The sequence below is a fragment of the Hemicordylus capensis genome, chromosome 5, assembly GCF_027244095.1.
Source record: "Hemicordylus capensis ecotype Gifberg chromosome 5, rHemCap1.1.pri, whole genome shotgun sequence".
NCBI lineage: Eukaryota > Metazoa > Chordata > Lepidosauria > Squamata > Cordylidae > Hemicordylus > Hemicordylus capensis.
Window position 1 is genome coordinate 16,491,146 of NC_069661.1, and position 17,728 is coordinate 16,508,873.

The 17,728-nt window shown below is 42.5% G+C and overlaps 1 protein-coding gene across 2 annotated transcripts in view; it reads right to left on the minus strand.

Annotated features, from left to right (window-relative positions):
* Positions 1-177: 177 nt before the first annotated feature.
* The window catches only part of ANTXR2 (ANTXR cell adhesion molecule 2), a 172,287-nt gene continuing 154,736 nt past the window's right edge, over positions 178-17,728 (minus strand). For both annotated transcript variants that reach the window (XM_053256646.1, XM_053256645.1), the window contains one exon: positions 178-3,318. In XM_053256646.1, the coding sequence (XP_053112621.1) occupies positions 3,280-3,318 (39 nt within the window). In that variant the 3' untranslated portion in view covers positions 178-3,279. The remainder of the gene's footprint in view (positions 3,319-17,728) is intronic.

Consider the following 17,728-nt stretch of genomic DNA (forward strand, 5'->3'; position numbering starts at 1 on the left):
CACTTTCTGAAGTTCCTAGAAATCTCATCGCTAATGATGTGAATTTCCAAATAGTGCTTTACATGTGATTTTCTGATGCTATAGGATTGAAGTCAATTTGCTTCCAGTATCAAAGTGTTATTATCCCATGGTATGGTCCATGAAAGTACATACAAATATTAGTACAGAAGACTCATGCAATTTTATAAACATATAGCTTTAATACACTTAATAAATTTTATTAATTTAATAATGCTTTGGTTCATGTGTATGGAAGCTTGCTGGACATAAATTCGGTAAACACAGTCATGCTATTATTAATCCACTCTTTTACAAATAGGTCATAAATTATCCCCAGTTTCTATCATTACATATATTGGAGCAATTTTTCTTTTTACCACTTAAGATTTATGATGTTCAGAAATAACAACAAAAAAGGGGTTTTTTTAAAGGAAAATATGCAACACTAAGCCCTGAGAAATTTTTATTCTCCTTAATAAAAGACTATTAAAATAAATAATCATGTTTCAGCATTTTATTTCTTGAAAATAGAAAACTATATAGATAGAACTGTATGATCAGTTTAAAATGTGATCTTCTTAAATGCAACAGATATTTTAACCACGTGTTCTCTTTAAATATTCATTTTTGAAATCTCCTGCAAAACAAGAGCTTTCAACATAACAATTTTTGGTCCTAATTTAAATAAGTGGTTTCAATTATGCTATTTTACAGGAAAGAAAAATATTTGTTTTTCTAAGCATTTCAGTTCAAATGCAGACTTTCATTACGCAGGGAATGTTTTAATTTATTTCAAATTTAATATTTCAATGTTTCAATATTTTGAACTGATTCTCTAGTGCCATTTATGCAGGTATAGTAAAAGTAGCATATTAGAAAATAGATATCATCTGATTATCACTACTAGCAGAGGAAATAAGAATTCACATACAGACTTAACCAGGGATATGCAGTAAACTAAATCGTTACTTGTGGAGAGATTTCGTGCCTACAATGTCTGAAATGGACCACATGATTACTCCTAGCCTCTGTCCAAAAGGTCTGTAGATCTGATCTTAAAGATAAAATTCCATCCCCACTAGAGTTCACAAAAAGCAATTGTGGCACATTTTCTTGCTTTATGTATACAGCAAACAAGCCATATTATACATGTAGCATCTGACCAATTTAAATAATTGTACAACAAGCGTAAACCCCCTGAGTTAGCCTGTGACATGCCTTCTTAGACCTCATGTGATGACATGGGAAGGTGCATCTATTGGCTGAACCCAGCCGAGTGGAGAAGATTTCAGCCCCAGTCAAAGAATGCATACGCTCTGGAAAGAAGGGTTTAAATAAAAGAGAGAAGTGACCGTAGTAGAACCTTAGGTAAAGGATTTTGTTCATGGCTGCTCACCTGGGGCGTTGGTAATTTTACTGGTGGCGTAAACAATCTCAAGCCAGTAATAAATGTAAGCACAAGGCTAAGGTGTGGCGGAAGTCTTGTTCGAGAAGAGCTGCAAATTTGGCCATCGACCAAGGGAATTGTTTCATGTCTCTTACAATTTCAATGAAAAGCAACAAAGGGGATAATTAGACCAGTACGCATCCCTTCGCTCTTTCCCGTCTTGCGCACATGCATGCCCACCAAATGTGAAATGTTCGCCTTTCCCCCTCAAACGTGATGGTTGTTGAACTTATTTTTAGTGTCATTTGATAAGCCTCCCTGCTCGCAGAGAGACATCCCACTGACCCAGCCACTGGTCATTGTCTATACCAGTTCCCATCAAAGCAGGCGCACTTTGTCAGGTTTCGACTTGAATATCCATTTTGCATCTGAAGTACAGTATCGAAAGTGACTGGATCATTTGAGCCTTTTTCTTCAGCTGCTGCCTCCTTCCTCCCCCACAGTGTTTCCACTCACGCTAACATAATTTGGCACCGCCGACGTGACACAACACTGTTTTTTTTTCTTTTTTTAAAAAATTATATACATACTTTGTCAATGTTTTCCGATGGTCGGCACTCTTGTATATTTAATGTATTAATGGAGGGAAGATAGTCTCTCTCCTTCTATCATTGTTGCTGTTTTTGTTGGCCCCAGTGTTGAATCTCCACCAAGGCATGGTACCCCCTCAAAAACTGAGTAATGCGCATACAGTAATAGGTCATTCAATGTCAAAAGGCATAAAAAAGATGAGCAAAACCTTCACAGGCTGCTGCTTGCTGTTGCCTTTAATTATATTAATTAAACTTTGAAATTCTCATGCAAAGAGAGTTGCTGGCTTGTGACGCTGAAGAGCCCTTGGAGAGTTGTGAGGGGGGGACGGACCCTGAGATACGAGCTTTGTGGCAACTGCTTTTTTTCAATCTTGTCACCATCATCCCCATACACAAGCTTAGAACTACTAGGTATGTTTACAAAGGGTATTGTTTTTATGCGCTACTGAACGCCAAGTGCAGAAAAGGGTGGAAAATATCAGCCACAGTGCCAAGGCCTTGAAGCATCAGTCCTTCCATCTCCGCTCAAGATCTCTGGTTACAGGCTGTCTTCCTGTAGAATAACGCTCTATTAATTTTTCTTCCTGTCCTGGGTACATAATGAAAGAAAGGTGTCTTCAGAAACGAAAGGGCAAAGTCTTGCTTGCCACCAATACCTTGAGGCATCATGTCTACATTTTGTCATGCATGCGCACTGCTCAGTGTTAGGATGACAAGATTTTCAGTCAGAAGGTTCCCGTAAGGCATAATCTGGTGTGGGGGGGAGACTCAGAAGGATTTAGTGATATGACATCGCTGTAAGGCAATGAACTCTTACATTTTTCCAGGCCTGGTGGGAATTTCACTCTTCTGCCTGTGGCTAATAGTTCCCTATTTAAATAACGAGTGCCGCCTTCATAACTGAGAGACAATGTAGCTCCTGCTAAAGGCACATAAAGGCTTGAATATGTACTGTTCATCTACAACAACAAAAGCCAACATCTTTGGTAATTTGCTTGCGATTTCTGTACTGGATTTTCAGTGGAAACCCAGGCATGCAAAGCTGACGTTCTTCTCCTGTTCTTTTCCACATCACCACCACAATTGTATAATACTGTAATGAATACTGTGTGAGGTAACAAGCTTAAAAGAAAATGGCGGATATATGAGCTTAGTGCAGCAGAGTAGGTGGTTTGTGGTGGAATGAAACAGAGCAAAACTTCCAGGCTGAAGTGGTTTGGAGAATTTGGTTTTAAGTGCTTCATTATCTTCCTTTGGTTACAATACAACAGTGATGGCTTTTCATCCTTTTGTCTTCCTCTACTGAGACGGAACCCGGGAGAAGTTGATGCATCGACCCTAAGGAGAGAGAAAGAGAGAATATAATGCAACTGTTACTATGTGTGACTGTAATATATTCACAGTAAAGATGTCAAAATGGCTACATAATGGCTGTGATCCCTAAGACCAAATCTACAGGAGTAACTATGGCTTTCTATTGTACATTTCTATTGCACATTCTATTTCTATGGCACATGCACTGATGGACTGACATCCACACTAACTGTGTGGAGACGCCGTATACAAAGAGCCTCTACAGCATTTAGTAAGAGGCAAATGTTTAGAAGAGGCAATCTTCACCAATCTCTCCTTCCCCCAGAAGCTCTTTAACATGCCTAAATACATTCTCTGAGGGCTGTGTGACCCTCAGAGACATATTTGTTAAAGGACACTTCTGGGGGAAGGAGAGATTGGCAAAAATTGCCCCTTTGTCCACACAGAGGGACTCTGGATTACTAAATGCTGCAGAGCTGCTTTGCATCATGCAGTGCATCCACACCTTTAGTGAGGATGTCAGCCATGGTTTTAGATTATAATAATCCTATATAACTCCATACATATTAAAACATGGTTTACTATGAGGAACAATATCAGTGGCGTTCCATACACTATTTTCTCGGTCACACATTCATGAAATTCATTGGTAAGGCCATACAATGGAAGACTCCTTGGTTGGGATTTTCTCTTGTCTTTGCAGAAGACTAACCTACTGGCCTATGAATGATGACAGCTACCCACCGAAAGGAAACTTTCTTATCAAAACATGTCTTCAGAGGGGAAATCTTCCCATGTGTCAACCAAAGATTAACTATCCACGACCTAGCTTGAAGGTTCAGTGTTTTGGGTTTTTTGTGTGGTTTTTTTGGTTTATGTAGATAGAGTATATTTGCCACACTTCTGTGATCTTAGTTGCAAAGAATGAAAAAGAAAAGGGGTCATGTGATAGCTTTTATTGGAGCCATATAATCACAATTTATATCAGCATGGTCTAGTAAAAGATAATAAGGTCATTCTCACAACCATAATAGAGCGGGGAGGGTGGGCATGGGGGAAGGCAGGGATGGACCTATCTTCCCTCCAGACGATTGGTGATGTCTGCTTTGATGTGCTGTCTGCTCTGTGCAGTGTGGATATCTGGAGGCATGGATCTCTCATTTTCCCAGCCTCCAGGAATCCAACAATGCACTGTGCAACGCTGTCCAACAATGCACCGTGCAAATTGGGGGATTTGTGAGTATACTCACGAACCCAGGCCTGGAGTAAAGAGCTCTCTCATGCTCTTTAACCCAGGTTAAAGCCTGGGGTAAATTCCCAGGCTTCCGGGACAGGCAGCCAAACTCTGGATTTGGCTGCTCGTGTGCACAGCCTCATGATAAGGTTTCTCTCTGTTTCTCACACACTGAATAATGCAACTGGTTCTACTGTTAAATGACTTCATGCATCTGATGAAGTAGGCGCATGTCTGCAAAAGCTCATGTTAAATAAATGTGTCAGTCTTTAAGGTGCCACAGGAATCTTTAGTGGTTTTGCTCCAAAGGACTAACACGGTTATTTTTCCTGGAATGTTTCAAGTAGAATCTTTCCCACCATATACACTGATAGTAACTCGAATATATTTTCACCATAGTAAACCAAATGCATGTCCCTCTTTAAACACAGCTTCTATGTGAAAAGATTAATGTAATAGTGATTTACATCATCACCAGCAGAAGGCCTTGATTAAAATCAAGGAGATAAGCAGCTTGCTCATCAGTGAGGGCCACATTGAGTAGGTATCATGTGTTGAAGGAACATAACTGATTTACATATATTAGTTGTATGCAGTTAACATAATTTGCATGTCTCTTTCATGAACATAGCTATCGACAACTTACAGTTCAGAGAACTGCTGCATTCTCCCTACAACTTCCTTATTCAGAAAATATTGCCCTAAATTTTGAAATATTAACAATGCTTTTTAATTGATTAAAATGTTAAAAACCAACACTAATTAAAAATCCATTTAAAAAAAAGAAAGGCAAAAAAAGAAAAATATTCTAGTAGATGCAAAGGAACACAGGATCCCTCTTCACAAAAAGATAAGACAAATCCACTGCTCTGACTTTTGCACTTACAACCTGATCCACTGCAATGGAAACTCAGAATATCCCACAAAGAAGGAGAAAGCATACCTACTGCTCCACGTATGAATGCACAGTATCTTGCATATGCTGAATAAGTAGACAATTCAGAAGAATCCCCTGCATCTGATCAGATGTGGGCCCAATCCCAGCAGCACTGCACATGAGCAGCCCTACCCGGGTAGGGCTGCTCGTTGCATGCCCTCAATATCTCAATCCCAAGCATTTGTGTTGGCTCTTCTACCCACAACATCAGAATAACTTCCCTACAAATAACACACAGTAGCTTGCAATAAGTGTGCTAGCATAGAAATCAGAATGCCCCGTCCTAGGCCAGGTTTCAAAGAACTCCGCAACAAGTTACATGTACTCAAGGGAGCTTTGGGCTTGTCCCTCTAACAGCACCACCCTGTGCCACACAGCACAGACCTTTCAAAAGCACTGTGATTTGGCATAGGAGGCTGCTGTTCAAAGGGGGAGGGAACATGCCCAAAGTCCTACTGGGTATTTCAAGTTCTTGGATCCAACTAAAGTAGGTCTTGGGATCCCATCTCTGCAGATACCTGCCAAAAGCCAAGAAAAGGAGATTCTGACTGACATCTGGACTAATGCTGTGCATGCATCCCAGACTAGTGTTGCACTAGCACAACAAGGAGAACATGCCCCACAAGGACATCCACACCATGTTCTGGAATCCTTGTTGTGCAAGCCAATCACTTGTACAAACTGTCCAACTGCGCAAGGGACTGCACATCTGTGAGCGTCCGCACAATGACGCAAGCTTCTGCATGTGTGCAACTTTGTTCATTGTGCTAGTGCAGCATTATTCCGGATGTCAGCCAGTAATCATGTATCAATCAGGCAGTTTATAGGATTGAAAACTGGGTAAGACAAGCGTGCACACTCCCGCTTTTCAATCACAAATGAGCAAACAACTAGCTAGGAGCAGGGGCGAGTGGCCATGCGTGAGAGAGGAGCCAACTTTTCCTCCTAACTTTTTAAAATGCTGGGTATGAGAGCTCCTCTTTCACACACAGTCACTCCCCACTCCTCGCACCTAGTTGTTTGCTCACACACAATCAGGAGCACCGCACAGTTGTTTTTTTTTTAAAGATCTTGTGAACAACCTTCATGTGTTTGAGAGAATTCCAGAAGCAACAGAGAACAAGGAAAGAGTCCTTGAGGGGTTATGAGAGTGGCAGAATGGGCTTGTCAATCATCTTGGGGATTGGTGTGATGGGAGCTGAGAGCCACAGGGCACAGAGGGACAAGGCCATAAATTGATAGAAGGGAAGGGGTTTTGCATACCACCTCAGTGCTGTAGATTTCTAGTGCTAACTAAGAACTCTACCCCGCTCAGTGCCCAAGGATTATAAGGAGTATCAAGCAAAATCATGGCTTGGCAACTCACCCACTGAGACCATCAGAGAACTCACCAGAACCTACTAGATTGGCAGGGTGCATCCTTGTGCCTACTAGGCTATGTCATACAGTATCTCTGCATGCGTTTGATGTCGAACAACTCTAACGTTCTGACGAAAATGCCCTGTTCCATTTTCACACATAGACTGGAGATTCAGATTATAAAGATGAGTTGAAATGAGTAGGGCTCTTCAAATTAGCAAATCAAATGTATTTGCCGTGACTCATGAATATTCAAATCTGAATCCGCATATGCTTGGTTCATATTCACTGGAAATCAAACAACCTAATTTAATCTGAAGTTTGATTCTGAATAGCTTGCGAACCAAGTGAAATAGACTCAGACAATGGAAAGCTCCCATAGAGTTCCAAAGGCTCTGATGTGCATATGTTAGGGAGAATGTCTGAAAGTTGGTGGTGGTCAACATTTAAATGTGAAAAATGGCATTCTTCTACATATCTGTCAATATGTTAAAAAAAAAAATCAGAGATACTGTACTCAAATGAATGCTGACAGTCATCTAAATGATAGCATTCCCTTCTGCCAGCATTTACACATCAGCATTCACTTGTGTGTGTCATAAAAGTGAGAACATACATGCATTTATTTGGGGGCATTCCTCTCTCTCTCTCTCTCTCTCTCTCTCTCTCTCTCTCTCTCTCTCTCTCTCACACACACACACACACACACACACACACACAATACAGTGAATGACTGTCATTTGGTGACTGTCTGAAACCACATATGAATGCTGACAATCTGAGATGAAAGTTTTGAATACCCAAAATAAATACCGTACATATATGCTCTCATTTTTGTGACATACACAAGTGAATGTTGTCATATAAATGACTGTCTTCAATGCAGAATCTGAGTTTTTTATGAATCGATGGGATTTGAGAATGTCAACATTTGCATGTAGATAGACTGTCACCAAATTTCAGACAGTCACTGTAACATATACACATCAGAGCCTACAGAACTCAGTGGAAGTTACATATAAAATACGGCTGAACTATTGTTACTGTAATCATAATACTAAAAGGCAATATGACTTAACATTTACAGAGGCGCTTCACACGACAAATGCGAAGTGCCTGAGGGGGTTCTGCGGGGAGAGCTCCCCACAGATGAGCAAATGCTTGCAGCCTCCCAGTTAGGGGTCTATTCGTGTGTCACTGTGTGCCGCAGTGACACATGAGCAACGACACACGAGCAACGAAATGCAGTTAACAGAGCGTTCACTCCATTAACCTCATTTAAGGGGAGGGTGCTGTAGGTGGGCCAGCTGCCTTGGGAGCATCAAGCTTGCCTGGGAGCCTGGTGGTTCCCACAATCCACGGAGAGCTGGCTAAGTTCCCTTAGCCCACTTTCCGTGAATCGTGGGAATGGCCTCATATACTTAAGGCATAAGCAACATGACAACATTTATAGAGTGTGTTCAAGTGTTCAAAGTGCTTCACATACATTGAGGTCATTCACACAATCAAAAACTGTGTTCAACCTGGGTTTGGGAGCTGTGTGGGCTCCCAATTTTTGGTTGTGTGGAAGCAAAGGAGGAAAACCTGGGTAACCTTTCCTCCTACCTTGCTTTCACACAATCACTTCTACCCAGGTTTTCCTCTTACCTTGCTTCCACATAAAGCTCCCAGACCTGGGCAGAACGCAGTTTTTGATTGTGTGAATGACCTCATTATCTCCATTATAACTGAGTCATTCCTTAACATTAATAGAACTGGCCTACAAATTACAAACTGTGAGTGAAGAAACTGAGTGGAAAAATACGGACATCTTATTTCTGTGGCAGGGAAGGCAGAAGGTGTGAGGACATTCCCCAGAGGAGAACTGAACCGAATCCATCTATTAGCTTGCAAGAATCAAGGTTCCTTTAGAGCCATACAGAGCTTGGGATCCAGGCACCTCAAGCAATGACGACACCGGCTGACATACTGAACTATATCCTGCATGCATTGTAAAGGAACGTACATGCGGTTGTGCAAGAGCGCTCTTGCGCAAGCGCAAAAATGGCGCGTGGCTGCATAGCCATTGGAAATACTAGCTGCACAGTCCCGCAACTCCATTTGTGCAATTTCTGCGCAAGAGCGCTGTTGTGCAACTATGCATACACTCCACAGCAACATATGCAGAACTTTGTATAGTATGTCAGTCACTGACATTATTCTGCTTATGCAGCAAGACCAGCTCTAGGTGCCCTCCTCTGGGTGACCCCCCAAAGCTGAGATGAGATGGGTAAGAACCGGAGACAGAACCATATTAGTTGTGGTGCCCCACCTTTAGAATTTCTGGAACCTGTGCTGATGCCCTTCACCTTCTTATGCCCCCAGGTGTTTTAACATCTGATGGGATTTTAACCCGCTGACACTGGTTTTATCTGTTACTTTATGGATTATTGTTGCCTTAAGATTATTAGACTGCTATGGCTTGTTTTTATGAATTGACATGGATATTTTTCTTGAAAGTTGATATATGAATTTATAAAATAAACATGTAAAATGATCCTGTTCTACACCTCCTTACTTTGTTTGAATTTCACTTAGCAACTCAACCATTTTTCCTACGACATGATGGCCAACCACATGCTTTTTAGCAGCAATTCTCTAATTTTACAAGTCTTGCAACCTGAGATATTTAAGTTGGAGATGTTTGGAACTGAACCTGGTACTTGCAAATACAGATCATATGATTTACCAGCAAACAGGGGATCCTCTCATTACCCCAAATTCCACCAGGAAGCTATTGCTCTGGATTCCAGAGTCTTATGAAACCTGTGAGACTTTTGATTTTCTCTTGTTGACACTCCACTTTTGATATGCAGCACTTGATAGATAGCAGACTACTTGAGAAGTACTAAATAGATTATCTAAGAATAAACAAGCCGCCCACCTGGATCAGATCAAAGGATCATCTACCCCAGCATGCTGTTTCCAACAGAGAACAACTAGGGAAGCATGGACATAAAGCCAACAGGGTTTAGAGCCAACCGCCCTCCCTTGCTGTTTTGACACCTTCCCACAGGAACTGGTATTCAGAGATATACCACTTCTGAACTTGGAGGCTCAATTTCATTATAACGGCTAATACTGCCATAAATTTGTCTAATCCCATTTTAAATCAATGTAAACTTGTGGCCATCACCACATATTTGTGGCAGCAAATCCCCCAAGTTATATCCCTAAATTAAATTTCCCAAATTAAATGGCTGAAGGTCATTTGGGACTGAGGATGATGGGAATTGTAGTCTAACCACATCTGGGGATGCATGTTTGAGAACCCCTGGGTTATGGTGACATGAATATTACATTGTTACATCTATGACAACATCAGGGGGTCCAAGTTTGAGAACTCCTGACTGAAAATGCACTGAAAAGCAGGAACAATTTCGTGCCACAAAGGTATGTGTAATGGCAGTGCAAGCTCAACTAAAATACTCTTTTAAAATGATTTCAATAAAGCTATAAACTTTTTAAAAAAACCATATAAAATGCATTATCTTGGCTGCAGTACACTGATATTAAAACTTGTTATAATATTTTATATTACAATGCTTTATACAAGTTTTCTGTTTCTGTTATGGAAAGATGAATTTTCCTGCTCCAGATTTCCCTCTTCTTTATATGAAAACTAAACAGAGAAATCTGAGATTGGTTTATCTTCTCAGCCACATGATCACAGTGGCTTAATGTTACATTCATGCCCTTGTACTCAATTAAACAATCAATACATCCAATTTGAATTCAGATGTATTATGCCTTGTAAATCATTGGGTCATAAACCTTAACAATACCAACATGCAGTCAGTATAAATTTGAACTAAATTAGTGTCTTAGGGCTACAGTAATTAAATAATGAGTTATGCAAGTATCCCATGATTATCTCATGAGAGATCAGGGTATAGCTTGGATGGGTCACATACATTTCAGAAGATAAAATCTTCTTATAGCATCTTATAAATGTATAAATAAGCAGACTAACAAAGAGTGAGAGTGAGATAATAATTTAAAGCACAAGACATCACTTGATGTTTTTCCCCAGCCTTTTAATTTCTGCACAGAATATAGCCACTGTGGGCCTTGTTTAACTTATCTTGGCACTTATGACGCAAGTCCCACTAAAATTAATAGGGCAAGTTAGTCATGGCAAGCAGACCAAGGGTACATGAGATGGAGCAAATTTCAGCATCTGCTTGGCTGTGTAACTTTCTTGCGTGGGTGCATTTTTCGTCATTAGTCAGGATGTCAGCCACTGTTTTAAAGAGTTAATAGTAATCATTCCCCTCTAAATGTGTTACATTTTGCTTTTAGAAACTGAAATCACCAACCCACTCCTGAACTTAAGCAAGCATTGTCATGTTTTCCAGGCTATGAGGTGTTAACATTCTATGGGCATTAACTTTCCCATGTGACTTGGCTGGCTCCCTGCACAGGATGTATTTCACTCCTATAACTGTTATAATATTGAGTTTACCTCATAAATATCCATTGACACCTGCAGTTTAGTTTAAATACTATATATTTATATTTAAACACAGGGAATGGATTGAGACTGTGAAACTGGGACCAAAGGTTCAAACTGCAACTTCTCTCACTCACAAACTTGCATATTATCTCCCTCATTCTTTTGCTAACCACACTTCTCAAGGATGCAAAGGCTAAGACAGTAGGCTGTGCATAACTTAGAGCTGATTCATATTCAGCATATGCTTAAAGGGTTTTTACAAAAAACCCATTGAGGTGTCCCTGTGTGTCACGCACTACAACTGTATGATTTAAATCAGTTAGACAGTCCACAAATTAGCCCGCTTGTGCCTCGGATGTTCATGTGGCTGCCATCTTGAATTGGAGTGGATGACATCCTCACACACCATACCATTTGGGCATCCCTATGTGTCCCTACAGATGTGTCCCTACAGATTTGTGTCCCTACAAATTTGGTTCAAATCGGTTAAGCGGTTCACTAGTCCACTTGCGCCTCCAAAGTTTACGTGTCCGCCATCTTGGATTGGGGTGGATGACATCATCACAAACTACGCCATTGAGGTGTCTCTATGTGTCCCTACAACTGTACCCGATTTGGTTCATATTGGTCCAGGCATTGCAAAGTTAATGGGGAGGGACACACGGACACACACACAGAATGCCGGGTGATCTCATAAGCCTACTGGAAAGTAGGCTAAAAACCAGAACCTGCATGATCAAATATACTTTTGGGCCCATACAGACGATGATTTCATCGCACACTGGCACTAAATGGCAGAAAATCCTTCATAGCACTTGGTAGAATGATACAAGTGACCAAGCTGTCTCCAGGTGAGAAAGGTAATCCCACATTTCTGTGCACTGGAATCAAGCATTTTCTCAGGGGAAATGCAAACCTGAGAATACTCTATGTATCTCTAATCATATTAACAAAAAGTAAATAAAGTAAACAAAAGCAAAGAAATCTATATATTCAATTCTCTTAGCTGGCATGCGTGCCCAGGATTTGGCGGCGGAATTCTCACGACACACTGCGGGAGTTCCGGCAATAATAATGGAGGCAGCCCAGCCCGGCCCAGACCCGCCAAGTAAGGCGGGAGGAGGAGAGGGAGAAGAAAGTGGCAATGGCGGGCGGGCGGCAGACGGATGGGGGGGGCAGCGGCGGTGGGCTGGTGGGGAAGAGATGGGGGGGGCAGCGGCGGTGGGCTGGTGGGGCAGCGGCGGTGGGCTGGTGGGGAAGAGAAAAAACCGGTGCTGGTGGGTGGGCAGATGTGGGGGAGAGAAAAGCAGCGGCAGGGGTGGGTGGGTGAGAGAAAGTGGACGCCGGCGGTGGGGAGGGGGACGAAAGCAGCGGTCGTCGGGCAGGAGAAAGCGGCAACTGGCAGGTGGGCTTGAGGGGGAGAGAGCGGGGGGGGGGGACTAGAGGCGCAGATGGTCTGTGCCTGGTTCAGCTAGTTGTAAATAAACCTCTAGCTGGAGAATGTTTTGATTTACTCAAATTTGAATATGCAAATATTAGGAGTGGCGAGGAAGGGAACAAGTATGCTTATGTTTGGTTAGTGTTGATGGAGACCACAGAGGAAGAAGAGGGAAATGGAGATAGGGATAAATGGAAAGAATATGCAGTTATTTCAGTTATATCCTGTACTTAACTTAGTGTAAACGGAGCAAAGAGGAACCTTTTAAAGTGCTGACTCTCTTATGTTTAGCAGGGGGAGAATGACTGTTTCTATTCAGCCCCATCACAGCCCTCCCCCCGCCCCCCAGTGGCTGTTGCCTGTGTCTACTTTATGCTTCTTTTAGATTGTGAGCCCTTTTGGGACAGGAAACTATCTTACTTCTTTTTCTATGTAAACCATTTTAAGACCTTTTTTTTTGTTGGAAAGTGGTATATAAATACTTGTCATTTGTCGTAATGGGGATATAATTAAATATAGGGGACTGGGACAAGTATTGGGAGTACAAATCCATAGTGGCAGAATAATCCCAGGAAAAAGATTCAGCTGGAGCCAATTCAGAGCATGACTTTCCCCAAGTAATGAAATGAACCATGTGTTGTGCCAGAGCTGGCCCGAGAGAGTCAACAGACTATTATTGCCCATGTTTTTAGTTCACAGGCTACTTTTAGCAAATGCTATTAAGGGCAGTTCTTTTATCCCGCTAATAGTGCTTATTTTGTAACTGGACATATGTTACCACAGAGCATAAAGCCCTCAAGAAGTTCTTGATTGGCAATTTAACCTTGTGAATGCCAGGCCTGCCGAGGTGACACAGGCAACGCATACTGATGCAGTGAAGTCACATCCTTTGCCAAGCTCTCTCATGATCAGAAGGGCAGTCAAAAATAAGACTGGGTGATTTAAAATGGGAGGCTCTAGACATTTGCTGGCCAAACAATTCACTGGTGGGGGCAGAAAAAGGAGATACGGTATATGTGCTTCCAATATTCACTAGCAGAGACTTTTAATAAACGACATTGTTTTACATTTAAAGTGAAATCCATTTCCTATATTGGTAAAAATATATCCTTTATTGAGTTGCACAGTCCAATCCATTGTTTATATTGTACCGTCATTTTCATCGAACAGAAGTTACCAGCTGGGGCCTGTTCTATTTCTGCATTTATCGTGGGCACTACTTAGGCTTGGGACCTGGGTCTCTGAAAGACCAGCTGCTCCAGCATAAGCCTACCCAGATATTTAGGCAATCTATTTAGGTCCCCCGTTTTTTAAGGTGGGGCACCTTAGAATCCAAGGGAAAGAGCTGAGGTATGCATATGCAAGGACAAGGCTGTGGAGTAGAATCAGGAATATCAATAGTTTAGTGAAACAGATATTACCTACAGAGAGGCAAGTGTAGACTACTTTTCAGAGCTCTTGCTGCTGGCTGTTTGTTAGCCCCGCCTCTACTCAAGGACTGGATATACAAAACCCCATTCAAAAGCTGGCCTGGATTTAGGAATGGATTAACTAAAAACACCACAGGTAGGTGGCAAAGGAGAACCTCTTCTTGGATGGGGGGAGAGGGCTGCTTTTCAAACTCCCTGCTCAGGCAGGCTCACTTGGTTCCTTGGTTCCTACATTCATATATTTTCAGAAACAGGTAGAGGTCTTTTCATTTCCCCAGGCCTTTGAATCTTGTGATGGAAAGTGTTTTAACTGCAGCTGTTAATCCTGGCATTTTATTCATTATTTGTCTATGCTTATTGTTATTTATTGTTTTTAGATTTTACAGTTGGAAGTCACCCTGGAAATGTTTGACAATGAAAGGTGAGATATTAAAATTAGAAGCAAGCAAACAAACCAAAGAACAAGTAGTAATAACAGGCATAGTAACTGTAGTAAATAAATAATAGTTATATAAAATAATAAAACATTAATTTTACTAGCTGAACCCACACAGAGTATCTGTGCACGAGTGCACTCAGCCTTTGACTCCCCCCCCACTTGCTTGTTCCTCTCCCCCATCACCCATTCTTCCCTTCCCCTGCTTGCCAGTCACCCGTTCTTCCCTCGCCCCCGCTCGCCGGTAGCCCATTCCTCCCCCCATTCTTCCCTTCATCTGCTCACCCATTCCTCCCTCCCCCTGCTCACCGATCGCCTGTTCCTCCCCCCCCCCTTTGCCTGGTTGTCCGTTCTCCCCGCCCCCCGCCTGCCAGTTGCCCATTCTTCATCCCCACCCACTCGCCAGCCATCCGTTCCCCAACACCGCTTCCCTCCGGCTGCTGCTTTCTCTCCCCACCTGCCTGTCTTCCTGCCCGCCCTTTGGCCTCCCCGTTGGCTTTATATTTGCCGCCACTGTCGCTTTCCTCTCCCCCTCCCAGCAGCTCATTTGCGAACTCTTGCACGAGCTGCCACACTTGGGAGTAGCCACAAGTACGTCTAACCGAATTATAGATAGATAGATAGATAGATAGATAGATAGATAGATAGATAGATAGATATTACTGCTCCAAATATGAATACTGACTGACATTCAACCTATATTACTAAACACCATTAGTCAGGAATTACTCTAAAGGACTATGTAATTTCAAAAGGATTACTCAGGAGTAATTTAGTCTGGATGTCAGCCAAAAACTGATAAAAATTGGTAAAAACAGCAATGGAAACTACAGTGATAACAGGAACACTAATATCAGTAGCTAAATTGAGGTTGATGGTTCGAATCCCTGCTGGTATGTTCCCCAGACTATGGGAAACAGCTATATCGGACAGCAGCGATATAGGAAGATGCTAAAAGGCATCATCTCATACTATGTTGGAGATGGCAAAGGTAAACCCCTCCTGTCTTCTACCAAGAAAACCACATGGCTCTGTGATTGCAAGAAGCTGACATCGACTCAACGGCACAACTTTACCTTTTACCTTTAAATTGGTCATACAGGATTCATATTGGCCTATTAGGTCCCCCTTCCCACACACCTCCAGCAGCATGGGTCCTATATGCGGATGCGATTCCAATGGGGAGTATGTGAACTGATCAGCCACGGGGGAGGGACAATCGTTCATGTCTCTCACTTACCGGCAACCTGCCATTTTTAAGGATTACTAATCTAAGATACATGAAGTCTGCTGAATACTAAGAAAAGTGCTGTATTAAAAGTATTCAAAAGTGCTGTATTAAAGTGCTAAATATTAATAAATTGTAGGGAGCACCCAGAGTACCCCCGAAGCAACATTGCCAGTGCAAGGCACTTTCCTCCCTCCTGAAGCGCCCTCAGAACCCTGAAAGATCACTCTTCAGCAGTGAGGGGCCCTCCACAATGGCCTGGGATGTGGTGCAGGAGGCTGCAAGAAGAAATCTCCAGAAACAGAGAGCAGAGTGGTGCCTCTATTAGCAATGCCCCTCATGCTTTCCAGGTAGCCCCCACTCCCCTGCAGCCCCCTACACCACATCTCCTGTCATTGCCAAAGGTCCCCAAACCCTCAGCAACAGCTTTTCATGGGGGCTAGGGAGCTTCAATAGGGAGAAGAGGACAGGCAAGGTGTCTTGTGTAGGCAGTATATCCTGATGCTACTTGGGATAAACAGCAGCCACTCTTCCTTCCCTTAAAATGATAGTGCTTTAAGAGAGGGAGCAAGTATAGTGCTCCCTCTCTTAAGATTATCTCTATATATAATTCTCCTGGGTGTGCCTTGGAATGTGTGTCCCAGCGCCCAGCTGATTGGCTGGCTGGCGGACGTGCCTGATTGGCTGAGGCACACCCAGGAGGATTGGTCACCGCGGCGGCGGAGGCAAGGCCCAGGATGGGGGAAAGAAAGTAGGGGGGGCAGAAGTGGTGGTGGGGAGGAGAGGTCGCTGGGCCCGGAAGCAGAGACTGGGGCAGAAGGTGGGGGAGAGGTATCCGCCGGCCCCAAAGAGCACACAGATGCTCTGTGAGGGGTTGGCTAGTAGTGCAAAAAACACTAAGAATGTGAAACAAAATGGCCATTTGCCTAAGTGCTAACTTTCATTGCAAAGAATATTCTAACCATTGTTGTTTAAGCCCATTCAAAAAAACAAAACAAACACACACACACACACACAACCAGACTCCCCTGACATTTGGAACATACTACATGTCTGCAAAACGGAATGGAAGCATTTACATTCTATTATTTATTATTGTTGTTTTTGTTGTTGTTGTTATTATTATTATTATTGATGACGACGACAACAACAACAACAATACAAGACATGTAATAACACTAGAAAAATGGTAACAGGGAAGATTGATGCCATGTATTTGATCATTAAACGCTGCAATAGTAGGATGAAAGAACAAAATAGTCTTGAGTTTTTATGTCGAGGAATTAAAGAAGAATGCTCTTTAGGAGTGATTGATAAACCCAGTGGCACAAGCACTGCATGGTACTTTGAGCAGCACAGAGCCGGATTGTTCTCTGCAAAGGAGGAGAAAGTGAGGGAGACTCCTGCATAGAAGATTCTGTATCGAACAGCCCTCTAGATGCCACTGTGATCCAGCAGTCACTTCACCAACCCAAGCAGTTACTATACTACTTAATAGATGGATTCAGAGGCACTGTCGATGCAATGACTGCTGGCCCCCACCTCCCCAAAGAAGAGGCTAAGTGCTAAGCTATCCCCGCTCCCTCAGCCAACATCAGTTTCCCCCCACTGGTTACAACAAATAAGTGCTGAAGATTCAAAATTTCCCTCTTAGAATATCTAGATTCACAAACCGTTTTGCTCCGTGTTTTTGCCATTAGAAAGGGACAAGTGGGGAAGTGTGTGTGTGATGCTAGTAGACAGGACAAGCACTATAACTCACAAGATAGAGGATCATCAGACAATTGTGGAGGAGGAAAGAGAAACACCTTGCCTTGTGAACCACTGAGATTTGTAGATCTCCATCAAGGGGCAAGATGTCATTCATTCACAATGTA